General features: G+C 37.3%; 1 protein-coding gene across 2 annotated transcripts in view; it reads right to left on the bottom strand.

Moving 5' to 3' along the window:
• Nucleotides 1-25,920, bottom strand: part of cdh4 (cadherin 4, type 1, R-cadherin (retinal)) — a 262,132-nt gene that overhangs the window by 64,026 nt on the left and 172,186 nt on the right. For both annotated transcript variants that reach the window (XM_051123120.1, XM_051123119.1), the window contains one exon: nt 17,484-17,672. In XM_051123120.1, coding sequence (XP_050979077.1) covers nt 17,484-17,672 — 189 coding nt within the window. The remainder of the gene's footprint in view (nt 1-17,483; nt 17,673-25,920) is intronic.

The following is a 25,920-nucleotide window of genomic DNA, read 5'->3' on the forward strand; positions in this document are numbered from 1 at the left end:
TTTTACTTTCACTTTCGAATTAGCGACAATCAGTTGATTGAATGGAGCACAACAAAACAGTACGACAAACTCATTAAACATAGAATGACTCATTTATCAACAAAACGAATAAAAAATACACCATGGTATAGGCCTAATGTAAAATAACAAATAACTTCCACAAAGTTTAAAAACACGGTGGAACCAAATAGGCTAAATAAGAAATGAATGTTCTTCCAATGAGTTTCCAAAATCTCCTTTTAGATAAACGGCAACAGTCAACAGGCGCTTTTGTATTTCATTTCGAAACTAAATCTTTTGCCAACATCTTGCCTTTATCCCCTCACTTATCAGCTCGACTCACTCTCCTCATGCAATAAATTAAATCAGACTCCTGCCGCTGATCTGTGATGTGACTGTTGTTCGATCGCAACACTGCATTGAGCAGCCGCATTCAGTTTCAATTGTACTGTCTGTTCTCTAACTGAACTAAATGAATTTTAGTTTAGTTTGCGGTGGGCAAGTGACGAAACCGGTGTTGCGGCTTAACAATGGGTAAAACCTGTAATACCAACTATCGTAACATGCCAAACACTAAGTAAAACTAAGAGACAGTTCACCCAAAAATGAAAATTACCCCATGATTTACTCATATATATGACTGTCTTCTTTCATTTGAATGCAATCAGAGTTATATCAAAAATGTCCTGTCTCTTGCAAGCTTTATGGCAGTGAATGGCTGTTGAGATTTTGAAACCCAAAAAGTACATCCATCCATCATAAAAAGGCTCCAGGAAGCTAATAAAGGGAAGTGAATAAAAAACATCATATTTAAAACTATAAACCGTAATCTCTAGCTTGTCCACGAGAGAGTGGCGCTCCTGCGGATGACGTAGGACGTAGGCACAGTGTAAGCTCCGGTGAAAATATGCTATATTCTCACGAGAACCAAGTTCTGTTTGCAGCAAAGGAAAACTAGTCTCCTTTTGGCTTATATTGAAATCCTCCAACATTCTTCTTTACAAATCCTCGTTTTGCACTTCTAATTCATGACCAGTGTTTTGTTTTGCTCTCTCCTCACTTCTCACCGTAGCTTACACTATGCCCTACGTCATCTGCTTCAAAAGGCATATGGAGCTGTGTGGAGTACTCTTTATGATGGACGGATGCACTTTTTTGGGCTTCAAAATCTCAACAGCCATTCACTGCCATTATAAAGCTTGGAAGAGCCAGGACCTTATTTAATATAACTCTAACTGCATTCGTCTGAAAGAAGAAAATCTTATACATCTCAGATGGCTTGAGGATGAGTAAATCTTGGGATAATTTACATTTTTGGGTGAACTATCCCTTTAACTAGATTTTTTTTTTTCTGAGACAATAGGTTTGCAAGATTTTTTCAAGCAACAGTAACATTGAAAAATTACAGTGTAGCTGCTGCATTAAAAAATTAAATAGTTAAAAAGTTAAAATGCATTCTTCTTTATTATAGTACACAGTGATACATTTAGAACAGTTAATAATGATAATGTTTATTGTTACTTTTTCAACTCTTTTATATATTAGGTGTATTATATTTTTCCTAGTTGTTCTCAGTGTAACTATATTTCTTCACATTTTCACAGAACACAAAAAATGGCACCCTTGAAAAAGTCACACAGAGCAGTGAAAAGTTACTGAAATTAAAATCTAAAAAAAAAAAAAAAAAATTCAAGGAAAAGTCAAGGAAACTTCAACAGTGAATATCAGTTTTACTAGTTACAGTACACTCTAAAATATTTCATACAGACTAGAATAGAAACTGGTCTTTGTAAGTGCTATTGCTTTAAAAAGCCTCATCCAGTAGTCATGAATAACTAGAAAAGTCATGGTGAAAAATTGTGGGAACCCTGTAATTCATTCACACCCTCAGTGTGCCCCAAAACATGCTTCTGCTTAAATTATAACACTGAATAGTCAAATATTTAAATGAAGCTGTAGTTACTTTTTGTTAGTAGCCTTTAGCGTAACTCCTTTTTTAAAAGAGTTGCACGCTTTAGTCTAACTACTTTAAATAAGCTTGGTGCAAAAACTGATTAGCACAGTTTTAACTCTAACAAATGGCAAATGCATTTCTTCAAAGCGAAAAACCGAGACAGTGCATTCAAGGTAAATTTGAATCAGTTTACGCTCCCTGAGAATCGAACCTTCACTGCAGGGTTGCTGGCAGCATATCAGTTGAGCTACACAAACCTCTTGACATGCAGGGAACGTTCAAAATACAGCGTAATGCTCTTTTACATCAGAGACTGAATCCTTCATTAGCTTTTCTCTGCATTGCCGTTTTTCATTTTGGGATTCGGCATAATGAAACAGACAACGTTAGAATAACAAATGTGCTATTAATTTCAAGTTATTTGAAGTTATTCACATGTGCGACTGGCAAAGTATGAAAACTCAAATTGAGAGAGAGAAAATAAAACACACAACTGATCAAATCAGATAAAAAAAAAAAACCCAAAAACTCGGAGCTCATTGAAATGCGCGACCGAAGCCCAAAAAGTAAGTTTTTTTTCTATAGGCCTCTCCGGACTCAACTAAAGTGTCTTGATGGCCCTCTCTTATTTCCTGCCCATCAGTAATGGCTTTTTCTTGATTTTATAGTATTGCACTCTGGTTTTATGACTTCTTATTGGCACTGTCTGCTCTTCCTGTGAGAACCCGAGGCATTCAAGCAGGCTATGAGAGTCAAGAGCTCTGTGAGGTGCTTGATGAGCTGGTCAACGGGTGCAGTCTGATGAGTGTACGGTCAGGCGCTGTTCTCCAACCTACAGGCCACCTCGAGCTTCCTACAGGCTGATTCGATAACTAAAGCGCTGTGGATTCTCACTGCACTGAATTTGTCTTTTAGTGTCCTTTACTGCTGCTATTGTCTGCCACGCACCTGATATTTTGGTTTTATTTGTGGTGGCACTTGTGTGACCTCTGCTGAGAGCTTGCAACTTGCAAAGTTGCTTTTTTACAAAGCGGTTAAATACAAAACGGTCTGCTGTTCAACCGAGTGTGAATGCGTTTGTGGGCGTACATGTGTCTTTATGAAGGTTCTCTGATTACATATTGTGCTAGACCGATCGCACTCAATAATTCAGCATACAAGCCCTCGCTCGACTATACGGAGACCGGGACTGCTGTTTAGTTTCATTGTCTTCCGTCCAATACTCCTAAGACAGACGGATACAATTCAGCAGGATGAATCATCTTCCTGCCAGCATGCAAAAGGATGAGCAATGCACCAAAAAGAAAACGTGAGAAGCCAGAGTAGAGGATTTATTGAGAAAAGAAAGAGCGGCTGAAAAATTTTTTAGAGTAACGGTTGAAACTTATTGCTTTGGCAGACCATTCAAGACGCTTTAGGAAATAGTCGTGCACATTTAGAAGATTAGTCACATCCTTTAAGGCCAAGGTTCAAAGCAATAAACAATAAACCTCTCTACATCATAGGAATGTGTCCAAAACCTGGCAGCTTGAAACAAATTACCCTACAGTAGATCGCTTTCAAAAGTGTCTATCAAACGCTTCCCCTCTCCGTAAATTTGACAGCACTCTACTTCCGTCAGTTTTATAACTCTCGGAATCATAACATAGTTTCTTATGTTTAACATCAAGGTGATAACCCAACAAGCTGTCTAACTGTTCTCAAGGCTTTCTGTCTCGTTTTGATCCGGGATGGTGTATCTCCTCAAAGCCCTGTCAGGATTGATGGAGGCTCTGTCTCAATGATGGACAAATTCAAATGCGGAGATAAGCCGATCAAGCTGAGAGTGGACAAGAGGAGAAGACAACAGTTGTTTCATGTGATCAGGTAACATTAGGAACTAAAGTACATCTGGAAATCATCACTTATAGATTCATATTTACTTGCAGCTTTTATTTTTAACTTTTATATTTATTGCAAAGCTAAGAGGAAATATAATTTTGTATTTTCTGAAAATCTGTTATGCAAACATGGTAAAATGTGTTGAGGTACAATTTTATATCATATCTCTTCTGATGGGATGCATATTACTAAAATATTCCCCTTAAGGCACTAATATGAATATGTGCATATCTGTACTAGAAGTACTATTTAGTACTAAAATACTAACATAAAACTAATATTTATTCATTGTGTACTAATATGTACCGATTAGCAACCTTAGGGTGCTAATATGTATATGTACTTGCATATTAGTACATTAAGGACTAAAATGCACACTTTAGGTAATAACATGTACCCGTAAGGTACTATGTGTATAAATAGTACTTGCAAATTACAACTTAAGTACTAAATAGCACTAAAATGTGCCATATATATATATATATATATATATATATATATATATATATATTAGGCACAACTATGTACCTTTTACCTACCTTCAGGTACTAATATATTATTAAACAATGCATATATATTTGTATATTAGTACTCTGAGTATTACTTACCACCAAAAAGGTACACTTAAGGCACTAATATGTTCCCTTAGGTACACTCATGTATATGTATTTGCATATTTGTACCTTAAGTAATTAGTACTAAAATCTTCCTTTAGGTACTAAAACTTATATAGTAAAAACTACAGTAATATGTACCTTTTCGCTCCCTTCGGCACCAGTATGTGTTGGTTTTATATTAGTACTCATTAGTACTAAAATGTACATTTTAGGTATTATTATTGCATCCTTGAAACTTAAGCACTAATTAGTACTAATATGGACCCTTAGTTACAATACTAACATGTACAGTTGCAATCGAAATTATTCAACACCCCAGAGACTGAAGTACTTTACAAATACACACTATACTGAAGATCCAGGACTTTATAAAATTGCATCTGTAACAGATTACTGGCATAATAAAAGTGATAATGTCAATATATAATGTAATATTTTTAAGTTCTAGGATTTTTTTTTTTTTTTTTTTTTTTTTTTTTTTACATTTTACATCTATGTCATAATTATTCAACTCTATTAGAAAACAGAATTAGCTTGAGCTGTTACACATACATACAGTTAGCCCATGCATGCGCTGAAGCTTGAGTAGCTAATATGGCAAAGTCAACAAAGCTCTCACAAAAGCTTTAAAGAAGCTATAGAGATGAAATAATTATTACTTTAGAAAGTCTAAGGCTATATGAAGCTTTCCAGGACATTAAAAGTTCCTAGAGACACAGTTGGCAGCCTTATTCCTTAGTTTAAATTGTGTTGTACCAGAAAACCTTTTAGGGTGTTGAACAAAAAAGCACAATATCATAAAACGTTTGATCAGAACAACTGAGGAAAACCTGCAATGCACAACCAAAGACTTGCAAGATGACCCAACGAAAGAAGGAAAAACATTTCAATGCAGTGTATAAGAACACCAGACAAATATGTCCTTTATGATGAGACTATAGGTAGTAATGTGAATATGTACTTGCAAATTAACTTCTAATTAGCACTAAAATGTATCTTATATATAAATTAGGCACAAATATGTACCCTTTACCTACTTTACGGTATTAATGTATTAGTGTAATGTGCATATATATTTGCATATTATTATTATAATTCAAATAAACATATAATATTATATATTCAAATAAACATATAAGATAAAATAAAAAAAATATTACTACAATGAGTACTAATTAACACTAAAATGAACACTTAAGGTACTAATATGCTCCCTAAGGTACAATTATGTATATGTATTTGGACTGTAAGTACTAATTAGTACTATAATGTCACTTTAGGCACTAACATTTATCCATTAAGAACTAATAAGTAAGTAAGTACCTTTTAGCAATCTTTTAAGGTATCAATATGTGTAGATATTAGCGTATTAATACCAATTTGTAGTAAAATGTAGAGTTTAGCTATTACTATGTACACTACAATTAGTACGCTAATTAGTGTTAATATGTACCCTTGGTTACAATACTAATAAGTATGTATTTGTATATTAGTACTCAATTATAGATAACATTTGTACTGCAGGTACTAATATGCAACTATGAATATGCATATGTATAACCCTTAGTACTAATATGCACCCCTAATGTAATTTACAGTATTAATATGCATATGTACTTGCATTTTAGTACTGAATGTACTAAAATGCACCCTTCAAGTGTAGAAAAGTTACAAAAGTGTACTTTTAGTGTACTGTCCCTGTTGTACAGTGAACATTATTATAGCTGAAAGCATAATTAAATTAGCCAAGTTAATTAATAAACAACATGCAATACACAGAGGCTTGTGAATGGCAGTCACTGCAATTATATGATGAACTTCAGAGTTCTGTGCACATGGATTCAGCCTGCTTACGGGTAACATGAAGACAAAATGGAAAATGTATGAAAAAAGAAGTCATGAATGACGTCTTTAAGATTGAGTTCTGGATGCTCAGGTTTAATATTTCTCAAGTGAAAGCTGGAGTCAGTCAAATACTCTTACTGTTAAATCCCATTAGAAACAGACGAAACTGTCTGTTCCACACAGGCTACTTTATTATGAATCCTAGCCTGAATTGGAAAGGAATATAGAGCAGTGGCTGGATTTTGAAATATGGATTTTGTTCTTCCCTACTTTTTCTTTTTTTCTACCTGCTTCTTCCTTTCTCTGTCTGGGTATGGACAGCATGAAGAGAAGTTCTATCTATATAAATGAGACGGCAATGGAACATGAGGGGGTGATTCAGCCAGACTGATATTCGAAATTTAAACCAGCTCTATTCCAATGTACTGAAACACGTCTTATTTGACTCTTGAAAGCCTCATTTCACTGTAATTCCTCAGGTCCTGTAGTGAGATTAATGGTCCGACTTTAATTCCAACAGAGCTGGGTGTACCTATAAAGGCTAGTTTTGTAATCTGAACCTCATTTGACTTCGAGATAATACAGAGGGTAATATTAAGAGAAGCGTCCATGTGCTGTAGGTACGGAAAAAAAAAAAAAAAAAAAATTCCCTGACATGATTAAGTGTAAAATGAAGGTATGTACAGCATGCGTAAGGACAGAAATGGAAAAGCTATGCTGATTACACTCACTAGGGAAGCTGCTTGGACTGAATACAGGACGTAATCATAGAGCCGACCGATATCAGGAGTTTATCACGAGGAGAATAAAGAGAAAGACTGAAAGATGAGCCACATCGCCAGGGCTGCAGTCATGCGGATCTTTTGTCAACGTGATCGATTTCTCTGTCTCCCCTGAAAGTTGTTTTTATTTTGAGACAGAGAGAGAGAGAGAGAAAGAAAGAAAGGGAGAGGGAGCGACAGTGCAGAAGAGAAAATAACCATCTGAGTGAAAAGACGAGAGGAACGGAGAAGGATGAAGAGAGACAGCCATCTGCACAGATACAGCCCAAATCAAATTGCATGAATTCACCACTGCATTCTCAGAGGAAGACGAACAGGAGATGAAGAGTGGAGTGCGCCAATAACCGCATGATGTAGACAAATAAAAAAATAATAACGTCAGAAGACTGGAAAAAAAAAACAGTGGGAGCCTGTTGCTTTTGCAAGGTTATATGTTCTCATATTTCAAAAATAGCTTTTAATCTATACACGTTAGAAATGTTTTGTCAAGTCATCTCATACATGTGCGTGCCAAATATAAGCATCCCCAAAAAAGTGTTTTGACGCTTAAGGCGCCCTTACAAAGGTGTGAATGTCTTTGTGCTCATTAACAAAATGTCAAACTGAGTGGCAGTCAAATACTACTACCAAAAATAAGTTAATTAGGTTTCAAATTACGCTACGCTTTAAATTCGGCACATATAGCATTTTTAGAATTTTGAATTATAGAATGCTGTATATATCTAAATTTCCGTCACAAAAAATAAATAATTTGTGTCAAATATGAATTCATTTTTAAAAATGCATATTTGAGATACAAGATGGCTGGTCTGCTAGGACTTTCTAGATGTACAAAAATGACCATGGAACAATTTGGTTTAAAGTAACTAAAATAAATAAATAAATAAAAAATGCATTTAAAATATGTGAGATGGTTTGTGTGCAAGGATCCCCAAAATCTACAAAACTGACCTTAATGCTAAATAAATAAATAAACAGATCTAGTATCATTTGACGGTTGGTTTCACATATCTAATGCAATGGAATGAATATATTTTTAAAGGGGACATCGGGTGCCCATTTTCCACAAGTTGGTACAGTATAAGTTTTTAGGGTCTTCATGAAATGTCTGCAACATACTTTGATTAAAATTCCTCAATGGTTGTGTAAAGCAACACCCTTTCTACCTTGTCAAAAACAGCTCTGTTCACAGCGACCCGTTTTGGTGAGTGTCTCTTTAAATGATAATGAGCTACTGCTCACTCCACCCCTCTGTTTTTTTTTTCTTGTGCACTCGGTGGCACGTTCAAACCATCAAAAACAAAACTAATCCTCTACATCCTCAGTGGCTCTGATTGGCTCTCTTGTGTTTACTTTTACATCCAACTACAAAACACCTAGATTGCTTATGAGACACTGTTGTCGCTATAGCTGCTGAAAAATGGCTGACAGAGTACAACTGGCTGAGGGCGGAAATATGCAAATAGAGGGTCATGGGCGGGGCCTGAGCATGATGACATCATACTGCTCAGAAAATCAAAATGGCTTGATATTTGAGACTGTTTAGGAGTGAATGGATTTCTATCATTTTTACAAGTCTTAAAGGCTTGTTAATGCTGAGAACGCAATGAGACAGTCATCAAGCCATGCGGCAAAAGCGTTTGTACAGAACTCCACAAACTGAAACAGCGTGAACCGCTTCACCAAGTCCCTTTCCCAACTGTGAGGAGGGGAACGGACTGCTGTTGAAATGAGATAATTAGGAAGAAAATTAATATTAATAGGTGCTAAGAATTGAATCACAAATGCAATTACTGCATTAGCTTTGCAATTAAAATAGCTGGCCGCTGAATAGTCGGATACTCATGGAATTATGGGAGTTTTTCCACATATCAACAATGACATTAATTTCCCAAAGTCAGCACAATGGGCGAGCAGTACAAATAGAGCCTTTATGTATTCCCTGGTAGAGTCCAACTGTATTCTCCCGGCATGAGACTCTCTTTTTCTCTCCCTCTATAAAAGCGCAAGGACCCCAGAGACAGTGGCACAGGCTAATGACTGCTTTCAGTCCAATCACGCTGTGTCTATTGAAAAGCACAATGGACAAATCCCTGGGTACAAGCTAAGAGGTGGGGCAGCGGCGTGAAAAGGGGGGCCGGGTAATTAGAGAGACAACCTCTACACGACTGCAGGAGAAGCGGCGATGCCGTTGTGCTGCTTCTGCACTTTTTCTACCGTGCTAGTCGCAGCCATTCACCTCGCCCATCTTTTTACTCTCTCTCTCTCCACTCCATGCTCTTATAAACACACACGCACACATAGCATGAAGAATGGATGCGGGGAGAAATGTCAGGCTCGCTGGCGAGGCAGGGAGGGATAGAGAATAAAGAAGGAGCCAGAGATGCAGATGAGAGAGGGACTTAATAAGGGGGATGGAGCGAATCATGGCTATCATAATGATGTCACTGGTTAATGGGGTGTTAGTTTAGCGTTATAAGCCTCCAAATGGCTTCTAGTATCTCTTGGGTGAAATTTATGGCTGTTCGAGCCACAAAATAAAAAAGTGTTTTCACAACAAACCCTCCTAAGGCTATGTTGGGAATGACATATTAGCATACTACTATACCGTTTACAAGTTTGGTGTCAGTACAGTTTTTTATTGATTTATTTTTTCTAGCAAAAATGGGTTAGCCGTTTTGATTTATCAAAATGAATTACATCTCATGTTTTTAACTATAGAGACATCAGAGTCAGCGGCAAATTCCATAAAAATTGCCTGAGGTAAGGCTGCTCTTGGCAGGTTCATGAGTGCTGACGTCCTGGAGCTCAAAACTCTGAAAAAATCGAAGCAAATTTTCACACAGACGTTATCTTTATTAACAAACCGTATTTTTGAAGTCTAGTGTAGCGAATTGACACACATTTTAACATCAGTGTATATGAGTAAGTACACACGGTACGTGATGTACATTTAAGTGTAAATAAATATGATTATTTAGCATTTTTAATAACATTTTGCACAAAAATGTTGTTTGGAATTCTGATTAATTAATGAGTCAGCAGCTATTATTTCCGGTTCATTCATTACACTGGCAAAGGGTAACTCTTGTGCAATTCATTACGGGATACAGCACTCCATGTAGTGTGATCTGTATTACACTGCTCATTTTGGATGAATGAATTTGGGTCATTCAGGTACTGAAATTTAGCAAACATGTGCCAAATCGGCTATGTGGATTACTCCGCTGTGGCGAACCCTCATAAAGGGAGCAAGCTGAAGGAGAGAAAGAGAGAGAGAGAGGTACTGAAATTTAGCATGCTACTCACAGTATACACACTACATACTGCAGCACATTTAGCATGATATATATACACTGTATAGCCCATCAAACAAACATGTGTCAGCGATAAATATGCTTCTGTCAAAGACACAAACGTCCACACATGTAAAGAACAGGCCGTGTTAGAAACCTCTAACACATATACACATATTGCATACAAATATGAGGATTGCGTGGGCGGTAGAAAATGCGGGAGGTCAGTGACAAGCATTCGGTAGTGCAACTTTCTCACAGGCTAAATTACCACACAATACCTTCTTAGTGTAATAGAAACGATCAGTCCACAACATTCTCATTATAATATGATTTAAAAAAATAAAACCCTCTCAAAGTTAAAATTACGCACACCCACACACAACTGGTGGCGTAAGCAGGCCACTCCATTAAGCCATTTAGCACAGGTTCTTGAAGCTAAAATCGTGTGGGCCCACATTCAAGGAAGTTCGGTACTCAGCGAATGAACTTTCTAACACTTGAGCGAAGTTTTACATTACAAGTAGGCTACTATACATCTTGCTTATTTAACGCCATAGTTATTCAAGGCCAGCGTGCGAAATAATGATCATTCAAACTCTCCACTCAAGTGAATATGTTACCCTCTGACCCATGCTTTTACTGCCTCTGATTAAGTTAGGCGGTAATAGAAGAGCCCCACCAGGACACTTATGCTAGCTGTAATGCTATAGGCTATGTATGACTGCCAGTTTTAGTCAAGGAGCATTCCATGAGATCTAATTATGCTTCTACCACACTGGATTTTTTGCTTGAGGTAGAGACGTGTAATCACATAGCAAGCCGCTTAGATTAGAGCTTGATGTCTCCTTTGTGTGGGTGATCGCCCTCAGATATCTCAACTCCAGTCAAAACAGAATAACTAAACTTCTGTCTTTCATTGGTATGCCCAAGGAGTTTGGAGCAAAACTGTTTAGATTGCATATATGACAAAATTGCATAAACATTTTGGCCAAGTCTTTGTTCTCTCTGCCAGTGCTTAAAGAAACAGCTCCCTCTAAGATGAAAATTCTGTCATTGTTATTCACTCTCACCTCGTTCCAAACCTGTATGACACATCGGAAAAATGTGCTAGATGCACATGCAGTTACAACAAAGCTTTTAAGATTAAAAAATGACACACAAAAAAATCCAAATACGTATCACAAAAGTGGTTCATATGATGATTCTGAAACCAAAATTTGAATTTATAATCTGCCCCTCGAATGAGTTGTTAAAGAGCACATTGGATGTCCATTTTTAAGTTGGTATGATTCTTGGTAGAGTCTTCATGAAATGCCTGTAATGTATTTTGCTTAAAATGCCACAATGGTTGTGCAAAACAACAACCTTTTTACCTTAGCTCTGTTCACAGTGAGCCATTTCGGTACATGTCTCTTTAAATGATAATGAGCTACTGCTCACCCCACCCCTCTGTTCCATTTTTTTGTGTATTCGGTGGTGCATTACCATCAAAAACAAAACAAATCTACTATGTCCTCAGTGGCTCTGATGTCAAGAAAAAATTAAGTCTGTTATGTTTACTTTTACATTCAACTACGAAACACCTGCATTGCTTACGAGATGCTGTCGCTACAGCTGCTTGAGCACAGAGAAAATAGCGGAGAGCGTACAACTGGTTTAGAACGGAAATATGCTAATACTGACAGTGTAGAGGCAGAGCGCATTTAGGCCATGCCCACACTGGGGGGAAAACAATCCAACGCTCTCCATTGACTTTGCATTGTGGGAAGCTGCCTCCTTGTCATTTCTGACTTGTAACAAGAAACAGAACAACGTCTAAAAGCTGATGTGACAAGTTATACAGTAAACACGCTAAAAAACCCAGAACTACATTTTTATAAGATGCCGACTCAAAAAACAGGGTGTTTGGGGACAAATAGTTGTGAATGTCAGGATATTTCACGTTGGGCCATGCAGATAATTTCTCCAACAAAAGGAAGGTAAGGAAAAGGAGCACACAGACCAATAAAATTTAGTGGGTGTAGTTCTCAGAGTAATATGACATGTTGCACTCTACTTTCGTGTCCTTAAATGCTTGTTTTTTGAGTTGACAGCTTATAAAAATGTATTTCTGGGTTTTTTAGCTTGTGTACTGTACACCTTGTCACATGCACTCTTAAAAAGGTTCTTTTTGGCGAAAGAAGGTTCTTTAAATTATAAAAAGGTAAGAAAGAGATGGTTCTTTAAAGAACCTTTTACTTAATGGTTTTTGTGGAACCAAAAATGGTTCTTCTATGGCATAGCTGTGAAGCACCTTTATTTTTAAGAGTGTAGCACCATTTAAACATTGTTCTGTTTTATAAGTCAGAAATGACAAGGAGGCAGTTTCCCACAGTACAAAGCCAATGGAGAGTGTTAGATTGATTTCCCCCAGTGGGCGTGTTTTTCAGATTATGACACGTGTCGCTCTGTCTCTATGTCAGCGGTTGTGGGCGGGGTCAGCTTGATAACTGAGAGTGATAATTGAGAGTGTTCGTTTTTTGGGGATTTAAAAATGGATTTTTATCATTGTAGGGTGGATGTGAAACCACACTGCTAAGACACATTTATATGCAAACACCATGTAAATGTGAAGTTTGCATCCAATGTCCCCTATAACCATGGGAACCAAATCAATGATTTTTCAAATGAATTGTTCAGATTTGTTTTGTGAACCAAATCAAGTGATTCATCAAAAAGATCCAACTTAAAGGAATAGTTCACAAATTTACTTTAGTCATATGAATGACTTTTTTGATAATTTATGGTGCTTTTGCATCCTTGAACCTTGAAAACGGTTCCTGCTCATTATAACTGAATGGAAAAAATCTTCAAACTTTCTCCTGAGTGTTCTGTAAAAGCAAGGTTACATAAGGTTGAATCAGTAAGGACAGAATTTTAATTTCTGGATGAAAGATTTCTATAATCCATTAGTTAACGTTCTTCAAAACATGACCTGTTCCCGCTTCTCTATCTTTAGTCTCAGCACCATTACTTTATTTATTGCACTATTCTGAAAAACAATCAGGTTAGCTTGATGTTGCAAACATGTCCAAGCTCTATGTTGCAAAACATCCCTTTCTATTTCTTTTCTCGGAGCTCAGGTCCAGGTATCATTGAGCAGCATTGTCAGGCGGAAGCAGCCATTAGCGGCATTAGCGCACATACCCCATTGCAGTTCGTTCTGTAAATCATCCATGCGACGACAAAGCCCCGGCTCTGCTCACCAAATAATAGGACACTGAGAATGTGAATACTGGAGCTGGCCAGGTGCACCGAGCTTCCCTATCTCCCCTCGGAGCTAATGGACCAATATGGGAGAATGGAAATTGATTCAAGCTAGTCAGTAAATTAAGAATTCACCGCTTTCATTTTGTGTGTGTGTGTTGGGGGGATGTGTTGTTTATTGGAATTCGAATTTCGTAGGTAATTGGGGATGTAGAAAATGTAAACAAGAATAAATGCTGCTTTGCTTTTATTCACGTCAATGAAACTCACTATTGTCCTTCGGTGCTGCGCCTCTCAAGACAATATGCAGAGAAAGTGACAATTGTGTGATAGAGGAAATTAGACACTATAGCACAGATTCTACGTCTTGAAGTCCTGGGAGTATTATATAAATTCTGTTTTATGTTTTTATGTTTTACACAGCAGCTTTCTTTTTTAAATTTCAACTATTTTTTATTTGTACTATAATTTATTACTTAAATAAATGTATTTCATTTAGATCCAAGTTGTTCATAACAGCAGATATAAGAAGCACGCTGTCAACTATAACGTTGGACCGTGAAAAGCTGCAGCGTGACACACGAGCACAGGCCTCACATTAGACAGGGTAAGTGCCAATGAAACCACCCAGATCATTTGTTTCCATTCTTATTACACAGTCAATGTCATTAAAATCGACTAAATAGTCAAATGTGTTGTTATTCTTAAGAACATAATTTGTTGGTTATATAATTACACCAATGAGATCCGAAAGTGTATTGATTAATTCTGTGAGAATTTTGGGAGCTGAAAAATGGGTCAGGCTAGGCTCTTGCTGAATGAAATGTGCTCAGATGTGAATTTCAGGGATTGAGTTTCATGATTTTAAAACAACATGCAAATGTATGGATGTAATTCAAGGTTCTGCGTGTTACATCATGTCCTTGGTACTACAAGACTTCTTCTACATTATAGAACCTGTTCAGAAATGCATAAAGGATAGGTTTTTTGATGAAACGTAAGCCTCAAAATTCCAAATTCTCTATGTAAAGTGAAATCCAGAGAGCTGAAAAGCAGCCATATATTTTTTTTCTATAATTATTTTAGTACAGAATAATCTGCTTTGGTATTGGCTGCAGCAAGTAATCTTTTATTGCCTGAAAATAGCCAACAAGCGTAACGTGTCACCGCCACACACCCACAGACCTAGGTCTCTAAAGCCAAACATTTAAGGCTAGAGGTGAGAAGGGTTATCAAAACTCTCCTCAAATGGATTCCATGCTTTTTCACAGGTTTTCTAATCTTTCCATATGGGTGGTTTAAAGTGATGTCCATGTGTCTGCGTGAGCATCGGTGGAAAGAGATTGCAGTAATCCACGGGTGTAATCTGAGGTACAAGTGGCCGTGAGGGAGTTTATGAGGACAGTCCACAGAATGCTAAGGCCAGACTCGAGTCTGAACGACAGATAACACAAACTTAAGCTTGTAGAACCCCAGAGGAGCTCAAGCATGGATAACACACCTCAAAGTACCGCAGAGGCGGGTACTTTTTTGTGCAGCTTTCTATAAAAACTCTTTATGAGAACATCCTCTTCAACATTTGGAGTACCTGCTGCCATTCCAACTATGTTAGTGTCTTGCAACATAGTCCTCCATCACATAATGTCTCTTCTTACAGTGCTCTCTAAAATACTTGATTCTGATTGGCCAGTAATTGCATTGAATGGCCTAATATAGCAGTATAATGGCGCTGGACGCAATATAATTTTCCTTAATAAAGTGATAACAAGAGTTTGATAAATGTTCAATATAATGTTTATGCACCAAAAGTGGATTGAAATATGCCACACGGACCATTTGTCCACTCATCTCAAAGTTCAAACGGCAGCACAACGCGAGCTTACTAGAGCAGATGCATTTATTTGCTGATGAGTCTCGGTCATGTGAGCACTAAACAGCACTGTGAGAGCCAGTGTGAAGTGCTTGAATACAATGAACAACACAAATGAAAGTTTATAGCCAGATGAAACAGAGCAACCAAACAGGAGAAACACTGTGTGCAAAGATACAGTGAGAAGGCTTTTTAATTTACAAATCGCCATCATTTACCACAGATTTACTGTAGTAACACTAGCTGCACCATGATAGTGGCAGAAATGTAGGATATTTATATTGAATATAATATTGAATATAAACAATATCACTCATTAGGACATGCAGAAATCAAGAAATTAATTTTTCTTTTAAGATATTTATTTTGTTAAAGAAAAATCTAACTGTTGTTTAAAACCACAATTAACAGTTGGGTTTCTACAACTTTTACTTAGGAGCAAAAATCTGACTTTAAACTTGAAAGAAATACAAATTTGAAATTTATTGTGATAATTATTGTTACAGACTGATATGAAATATTGTATCGTGATAATTTTTTTCCACATTGCCCAGCAAAACAGTAGAATGACCAATAAACTCTATGTTCCACAACTGTCACTTTTTCTTTTCATACTACCACTAGTTAGAATAACTAATTGCCACAAAATGTGACACTGGACCACAAAACCAGTCATAGGGGACAATTTTTTTGAAATGTGAAGATATACATCATCATAGAATAAATAAGCTTTCCATTGATGTGTGCTTTGTTAGGATAGGACAATATTTGGCTGAGATGCAACTATCTAAAAATCTGAGGGTGCAAAAAAATCACCTTTAAAGTTGTCCAAATGAAGTTCTTGAAGCATATTACTAATCAAAAATTAACTTTTGTTATATTTACGGTAAGAAATTTACAAAATATCTTAATGGAATATGATCTTTACCTAATATCCTAATGATTTTTGGCATAACAGAAAAATCGATCATTTTGACCCACACAATGTATTTTTGCCTATTTCTACAAATATACCTTTGCTACTTAAGACTGGTTTTGTGATCCAGGGTCACAAATTACCACTCAAAACAATTAGCTACAGACTATCATTAAAAATGTATTTGATATATATAACTAGAAGCTAAAGTTAAAGTGTTTATCAGGTTTGAATTCAGTTTATTTGTCTTAAAGCTAAAAAAAGCTATACTGATTTTTATTTAAAATAAATTCAAACTGACGAACTGATCTGAACTGTAAAAGATGTTCTCGGTCGGCACCGAAAGCATTGTCGATCAGGATCCCAACCATACATTACGCCTTACATCTAACCTAGCAGTGAACCCTGTAGATATGATACAAAAGATCCTGCAAAACCTCATTTCTCATCTCATCCTGGAGAAACTTAAGGAGAGGCTTTGTAGAAGCATTAGATGGATGAGAGATGTTGATACCCTGTGCCAATCTACCTCTGAGCCCCCTCCTCATCAACCCTTGACTCGGAGAGGGAGCACAAGTCCTCTCCTTACCTTAGAAGGGCTCTCAGCGGCAGACGCAGAAGAGCTGTCTGAAAGAAGGCTCTTGAAAATGTTCACCTGTGATACTGCTTTTTAACCTCTTAGGTTTCTTTGCGGTTCAAGAGACGTGGCGAGGAAAGCTCTGTCTTTCAGAAGTGCGAGGCCTGAGTAAAAGCCTCTGTGTGGAGACTTAAGAGAGGCTTGTTCTTTTATGTCTCGAAGGGACACAGTGAAACTTCAGTTGTGGAACTGTCTGTTCTGAGAGACAAAGCTCGCCAAGATCTTGAGTCTTTTCATTCATGGCTGAACGTTTTATCTGTTTTACTAATAACCAAGCAGTACGTGTGAAAATATTCCATATGATTGTCGAGCAAAAGCAATGGAGATGTCAAAGCAGACAGATGACGTTAAGGTCTTGCCTGTTTAATAAAAATAAACCCGGCTAATCTTCCAGGCTGTTCATAACAGCAAGCTGCGAACCGTAACTGTTACTGACCCTGACGAGAACTTGAGGGAAGGGTCCTCTGGAGTTTTCAGGCACGTTGATTGGTGGAATGACCCAGTCTCGCTTCTGTCGCCGCAGCCCATTGGACGAGCCTCGCTGGTGTTGTCGTGGAAACGTAATGAGCCTGGGATTTTGATAGTGGTTGTGGGAGGATCCGCCATAAACACCATCCCCAGCAAACTGTGGAAAACAGATACGCACGCTCCATATAAAGCAGATCTTGACATTCACACACAGATACAGTATATTAAAAAGGGACTATAAAGAATTCCATTTGATGTATATAGAATCATGATGATTCAGAAGGAATATCAGAAATGTGTTGTCTTTAATATCTCAAACCTTTTTTTAGTGAGATTAAGTGGAGAGCAAATGGAAACAAAATAGAGATAAATGGAGATATATATTAGGGCTGTCAAATGATTAATCGCGATTAATCGCATACAAAAAATAAAAGAGTTTGCCTAATATGTGTGTGTGTTGCATGTAACTATTATGTATATATAAATATGTATTTATTTAAGAAATATTTACAAGTATATGTATTTATTACAATATTACATGATTTATACTATATATAAATTCAAATATTTTGTCCATATTTATTAACATATTTCTCTTAAAAATATACATTAATTTGTGTGTTTGTATTTATATATACATAATAATTACACACAGTACACACATATTATAATAGGCAAACTTTTATTCTATATGCGATTATAGTCGTTTGACAGCCCTAATTATATATACACAATAGACAAAAAGATCAATTTATCAATACAATTATTAATCTGTCCAAGAAATTACTGATACACACGCACAAAATTAGCATAATCATTGTTTTAACATTATTTACATATTATTATAGTATTTAGTACTGTGTAAAATTACTTTTTATTTTTACATCCAGTTTTCATTTGAATTTAGGTTAAATTGAATGTTATGTGCATTGTTAGTTTTATTAATTTTAGTACTTTAAGATTTTCTATTTCATAACAAAAATTATTTTGAATTGGCTTTGAGATAATTAACTCGCCACTTAAACATAAATATCAACTAAAAGCAATATTTTAGTCAAATTGACTAAAATAAATGAATGAAAATACTGAATTTAAAGACTATGACAAAACTAAATGGAAAAACAACAACAACAAAAAAAAAAACAAACAAAAAAAAAACTCTGTTCAAATTAACACCGCTCAAACGGAAGGCGAAAAACTTGGAAACAGAGCGTAAAGAATCACAAGTGAGAACTCGAAGTCTTTTAAGTCTCCAGAGTTATAAAAGAACAGTTTAGAGTGTGCAAGAAGGTTTGAAGAGACAAACACACCTTTAATAGGAGTACATACCTGTCCAATTACTACTAATCACTCATTATATGTGAGGTAAAGGTACGAAACAGTGGTGGAGCTGTATGCGCGCACCTGAGCCCTGAGCCAGGATCGTAAACATAGCTGTGGGGTTTCTGCTAAAACGACCAATCAAAATGACAAATCACGTCAAGGCCTCTGTAAACCAGGCCTTATAACACAGCAATACCACAGTGACGCATACCATGACATTTCCTCATGGGTGCCCAATGAAAAAGATTGATGAAATACCACATCAATAATTTAGACAAGAAAAACTAGAGCTGCCGCTGACCCTCACTTGATTCATCCAAAGGCCAAGGAAAAGGGCTGAAGCGACCAATCAAACAGCCACTATTTGTCACAGCGACTGACTGTGTGTGCGTGTGCGGGGAAGGGGACTGTCCTGCGGTTCATTTAGTGTCTTTAGCACTCGTCTCTGAATTGTCAGATTTTCATGTAATCCTGTGTTGCCGTTTCTTCCCCTGACACCTCGACGTCTGTGGCACTGCATTTTCGAGCCGAGACGCTTTCGCCAAATCCCAGTCTTCTCTCTCTCTGTCTGTCTCACGTCCCCCGGCGGGGGTTGCCAACTCAAGCATGCGTAGGCAGGTCAGCCTATCAATGTCTCACAAACACGGTTTGTCGGCAGAAGAGCTCGAACAGATGTGAGGCAAATCTGAGCAAACATATTGTATTTTTTCCCTCTTTTGTTTTAATTTTTCACAGCTTGATGGCTTTGGCTGCAGGGGCTCGGAAAATGGAGGGATTGCAGCGGAGGGAGGGAGCCGTGAACGAGCGAGGAGGGCAGCTGTGAGGCGCTGATAAAATCACTTCCGCCTCAGCTCTGCTCATCCACGAAGCTTACAGGTACCCGCCGCAGCAACAGAGAGAGGCTGCGACGAGACCTTTCGGGGGGCGGCAGGTGGAATTACTGTGCATAAGAGGGTGAAATAGAGAAAGAAGAGGTTGGAGAATGGAAAAGAGATAGAGGCGAAATCAACTTGAGCAGCGAAGGCTAAATAATCCCCCCAGACAAAAGGCAAATTATAAGAAGGCATTCGAAACTCCTGTGTCTGAACCACCAACTCGACATGCGGTTAAGTCATCTTAAAAATGGCCATCGATGGTTCCATGAAGTAAGTAATAATTGATGACTGGCAATTAAATTATTGAAAAATAAATTGGGCAATGTGGGCATGATGTGAAAGACAGTTTTTGTCCTTTAAACATTTTTATACTCATCCCAAATCTCCAATTCCAAAACATAATTTTAGAGAGAGTAATGCAGGCCTGAGCCATTAATATATAGACTAAAGATTAAAGAGAGAGTGAGAGAGAGATAAATTAAGCTGGTCTGTGCGTCTCTCAACAGTGTTACTAAAAGTGAACCTGTAAGTTTAACTGCTTCAAAAACTGTACGTTACAACTTTGCTACTGAGAAATGCCACATAACTTTTCATTTGCAAATTATTTTTGTGTGTGTATGTTTCTACAGTATGAGTGGAAGAAAGAAAGCATTTCTATATATATAAGTAATAAAGGGTAATTTTTTAATCTATTTTTGGTCATTAGGGCTGGGTTTTGACACAAATTTCATAATTCGATTTGATTTCCGATTCGATCCGATTCAATAATGATTATTTTGAAATATATATTAGGTAGCTCAGTACATGCTAAATTTTCTCACAGAAAAAATCTCTCAACTAATGCTGTAATATATACACATGAGAGTCAGTTAGTACTACAATATTATAATACTGAAGGTTAAAATTAACTTATTTGTATACAAATGCTTAAAAAAATGATGTTTGTATAATAATAAAGTTACAATTTCATAATTATATTTCTACTCCAATTTATTTTTTAACATTTAAATGGTGGCTGTCTTAAAAATATTATTAAAACATAAATTAAACACTGAAAACAAGTAAAAATTATAATGAATATGTTATATGGTGTGTATATTTAGGAAAATGTTCCTCTGTAGAATTTTTCACGCTGACTATTGAGTTCTGATGTAAATGTGACATTGTTTATAAGCTGGTATACTGAAACCTTTACGTGGTTATAACACTGATTGAGTGATTAAATGACACAAGATACTTTCTTTTAACATATCTTTGAATGTTTATTTCATGCTGTAACTGGTTAAAGTGGAACAGACGATCAGTTCACGTATGCTTCACACTGATACTTCTCTTGAACTGAGGCGCTACAGCGATTTGTCACTCCACAAAAAACAGCACCAAAACGACATTTGCTTGAATACTGGACAGAATTTGAATTCTGAGACTTCAGATGCAAAAGCCTCTAAATCCATCTGACGTATTTCTTTAAAATTAGCATTTCTTTCTGGCTACTTTGTATAGGTTTCTATGTAAGTACTGGTACTTCTGATTGGGCTGAGGCTGGAATTTAGCGAGTCTGAAGTAAAAGTATTTGATGGATGTATGTGTCAGGAGCATTCACTCTAATTTTTGACCAAGATGGCTTTTAGCTGGTTTTGCATCTGAACTCTTCATATATTTAAAGAACTGTTCACTAAAAGGTTCTTATGGAACCCAAAATGGTTCTTATCTCACCCCTTTTGTATTTAAGAGTGTGCTCAGTCAGCAACATCACCGTTGGTAGGAGACATTCAGAGATGGTGTGACCAGCCGAATGTGTTTGAACACAGACAAAAGCTTCATCTCTCCCTTCACAGATCTGTTCATTAGTGCAGGGTATTCATCTTCTCGATCTGTCTCTCACTCCATCTCTATCATTTTTTTGCCTGCTGACAAACAGGACATTGGGAGCTGTGATAAAGACCTTGATTTATCAATCAGCTCTCATTGGCGCTGCAGAAGCATTCCTCCGAATGTGCAGCCAACAGCACGCAAAGATCCAGGCTAGTCTGATGCAGCGTAGCATGGCGCCGCCAACGAAAGGCACAGACTTACAACAGCATGCCTAATGAAAAGGTTTATTCCTCTGGTAGGGCAACAAGCACTGCACCCATTACAACAGACAGTGAGAAAAGAATAAACTAGAACAAGCATGTTGTGTTGTGGGACGGCGCACGGCAGATGTAGGGAATGTGCTGCTACGTATATGCGCGTGCATGTGTGTGAGTGTGTGTGTGGGCACATTCGGGAGTCAGCGTGTGTGAAATGGCTGCCTGGATTGCCCTGAGCTCCCGTAGCTCCAGAAGAACCAGCCCTGCCAGCTGGCTCCCCATCCCTCCCCGCTGAGAAGAAACCCGTTTGGGCATCAGTCAGCCTGCAGCTCTGCAGCAGACATCTGGAGGTTATTGTTCTATAGGGCCGCATTGCACTGCTTGCAACCCTGTCTGGAGTTTTTCCATTACACGCCAGTATGTGCAAATTCCCCATTAGGCAGCACTCATTTGCTACTTCCGTAATCAGTCTTCGCACCAGACCTCACCGTCGGGAGAAAACGGAAATGTACCTGGATTTTCACTGAAGTTCCACTATTAAAAAGGTGAGAAGAAAGAGCTACTCTGGGTTTACAATAAGTGCTGCAAAAACACTCAGCTAGGTGCCATTAGGGTCTTATTTATAACCAACACACCACTACTGAAGAAACAGGATGAAACCAAGTGTGCTGCACACGTCCTGAAGCCAAAATATTTTGATCGCCATCTGGTGGCTGGCTGCAGTATATGTCATAAACCTCACCCTCTCCATGCAAATGAAGGGAATGTGAGTGAAATTAAATCATCAAATTACACATCAAATACGTTTTTCCCAAATACATTTTTACCAAAGATGTGTTTTTCTAACAAATGCTTTTAATTAGTTGTTTGATGCTATAAAAACAGGGTGTGGCGTCATGATTGTGAGCTTGCGATTGGGTCTGGAGTTTGGACGGGATTTTGAAACTGCGGTTTCACTTCTTGATCTAAGTGATCTAAATGGGTCTAAATGAATCACTACTGTGCAGACTCAGGCTCCAAATGAATCACTACTGCACAGACTCAAGCTCTAAATGAATCACTACTGTGCAGCCTCGACCTCAGAATGAATCACTATTGCGGAGACTCTGGCTGCAAATAAGTCATTATTGCATAGACTCTGACTTCAAATCAATCACTAATAAGCAGACTCGGGGTTTAAATGAATCACTACTGCCTCAGAATGAATCACTACTGTGCAGACTCTGTCTCCAAATGAATCACTACTCTGCAGACTCAGGCTCTACTTGAATCACTACTGAGCAGATTCAAGCTCCAAGTGAATCACTACTGCTTAGACTCAGGCTCCAAATGAATCACTACTGCACAGACTCTGGCTACAAATGAGTCACTACTGTCCAGACTCTGTCTTCAAATGAATCACTACTGAACAGACTCGGGCTTCGAATGAATCACTACTGAGCAGACTCAAGCTCCAAATGAATCACTACTGCGCAGACTCAGGCTCCAAATGAATCACTACTGCACAGACTCAGGCTTTAAAAGAATCACTACTGTGTAGACTTGGGCTCCTAATGAATCACTACGGTGCCAACTTGGACTTGCCAACCCAACTTGGGTTTCAAATGATGTCACTGGCGCAAGGTAACAGGCAATACTGGGATGTTTCACTTTTCTGTGGTTGAAGGAAGTGGACAAGTGTCCTCTATCTTTTTTTATAATCAATGAATGAAACATCAGTGCAGTTTGACTCCTGTAGTCTCATTGAACCGGTTACCAGTAGTGCCAGTAGTAGTCCAATTCCTAAACAAATTAGTTTTATGGGGAGGTTATATTATATTGAACCAAACAAATACAAATAAACATATAACATTTTATGTAACCTGTTTTTTTTTTTTGGTTAACCAAAAACATAACCTGTGATGTGTGATCTCTGACTGTAATTTTAATCTGATTACTGAACAAATGACTTTTTGAGTTGGTACACTTTTTTTTTTTTTTTCACTGCCTTTTGTTGCACTTACAGCTTGTAAGACTTAATATCAGTTTAGTTTCAGACTCTTTGTTCATTTGACTTTATATAGTTGAGAGGAAAACATAACTAATGGCTGCTGAGCATAATTCCCAGCACACATGAATTCCAAACACAAGCTTAGGGGCAGATGAGGCTCATATCGAGCTAAATGCCAGCCAAAGAACAGTCCTGGGTATTTTTAGACGTGAACCATCCAAAAGCATAGAAACTTTGCTCAATAAAACATGTTGGGGGACAAAGAAACTGCACTGTTGTGCTGAACTCTAAAGCACTGGCTGGAACTTGTCAGCCCAGAAGGAGATACAACAGAATATACTAGAATGAAAGTTGCATATGGATGAAACCAATAAAAGCCACACTATCCAGGCAAATGCCATGCAAGTTTATAATGAACTACATGTAACCTACTGACATTTACGCTCAGCAGAGACACAAAGAACTGCACTGAGGGATATCTTTGTTGATACACATTTGATAACAACTAGCTTCCATATCAATGTCTTTCAAAGCATCTCTGCCAGTTCAAAGTAACAAAAGACTTGGTTACTTTGTAAATGAGATGCCTTGTTTTTAATTACTTTTATGGTGGTGTGTATGTGTGTATGTGTGTTACTTTATGTGAGTGTATTCTTTTAAGATGGTGCTGATCTTAAGTGCCAATTTCTATGCTAATTTCCCTTCTAAATATATCTGTCTTTCAAGTCAAGAGGCCAAAATAGATTAAATAAATATACAGACAGTAAAAAATACATCTCTATTGTCTTAGAGGAGGTCAAACTTCCTGTCAGCACAAGTAATTTGATGTAACATGCTTGTAACCCTTAATTAAAGGGTATTATGATAGTACATACCATTGTACTTTTACTACATGGCATGATTATCATTCAAATACCACGGTATTTACATAGTACTGCAGCTATTGCCATGTTAAAATAATAGCATTATCATAGTATTATGTAAAACAAGAAGAAGACCAATGGATGAACAGCAAACACCAATAATAATAATAATAATAATAATAATAATTAAAATAATAATTTGTATATAAATACAAATATATACAGATACAAAATACTTATTACTATTATTATAAGTATTACTATTATTGGAAATAATTAGCTAAATTAATAATTAGATTAATAATTAAAAATCTAAAAAAACGAATAAAATAAAATAAAATAAAATAAAATAAAATAAAAAATGGTACTAATATGGCTAACACTTACATAACTTTCAGCAAATCAGTTAAAGAGTAGCGGGAAAACCTTATGCTACCTAATTAATATTCATTAGCCAAACTGATAAGGTTCATTATATCTCCCTTTACTTTGTCTGATTGTTCCTACGTGCTGCTTTATGGTATTTCATTGAGTCACTTGAGGAGAATTAGTTCATGAAAATCACATCTGTCAAAAATTAGAGACAAGCCGGACGCAATTCTGGCACGCATATAGATGAAACGCGTCTTAATGCTGAACTACTCTGAGAGCTAAACTACTTCATTTTTATTTGGATAATTTTTTCATTAATTATTTATAGTCTCAACTAGGTCAGAGAGTTGCAAAGAGTCACATCTCCCAGAACACCCATGTATCTTCTCGCTTCGTGCTTGTGCGCACACATGTGCGTTTGTCCTTCAGTAACCTGCCGTAACCGGCAAGGAGACATCTCTCTAAATGGTCGTGCAGAAGGAGAGGACATGTGCGGGGTTAGGGACACGGGAATAGGGCTCGCCAGACCAGACTCCTGGATCCCTAGAGGACCTGCATTCCTGCCTCTCCGCTTGGCATTTCTAGGTCACTTTGGATGCAGAAACAGTCCGATGCCAGTGGGAAAGACATCTATATAAAGCCTGTACACCTCATCTGCTCTACACCAGAGCACAGGACATGAGCATGACAGCCACATGTATTAAAAGTTTAATGATACTTGCCAAGAAGGACACGTCGTGGCAGAAGTAAGTGTGTGCGTGTGAAAGGGTGGGTGGGGGGACAACTTGGATGAAATATTACTCCTTTCATCTTTTGTATAAAAATTACATTTGAACATTCACTTTGATAATCAGATCGTGGCTTTTGGTATGTTGCCAAAGGCTTGTGCAAACCCTCTAAAAGCACTCCA

The sequence above is a fragment of the Labeo rohita genome, chromosome 11, assembly GCF_022985175.1.
Source record: "Labeo rohita strain BAU-BD-2019 chromosome 11, IGBB_LRoh.1.0, whole genome shotgun sequence".
Lineage (NCBI taxonomy): Eukaryota > Metazoa > Chordata > Actinopteri > Cypriniformes > Cyprinidae > Labeo > Labeo rohita.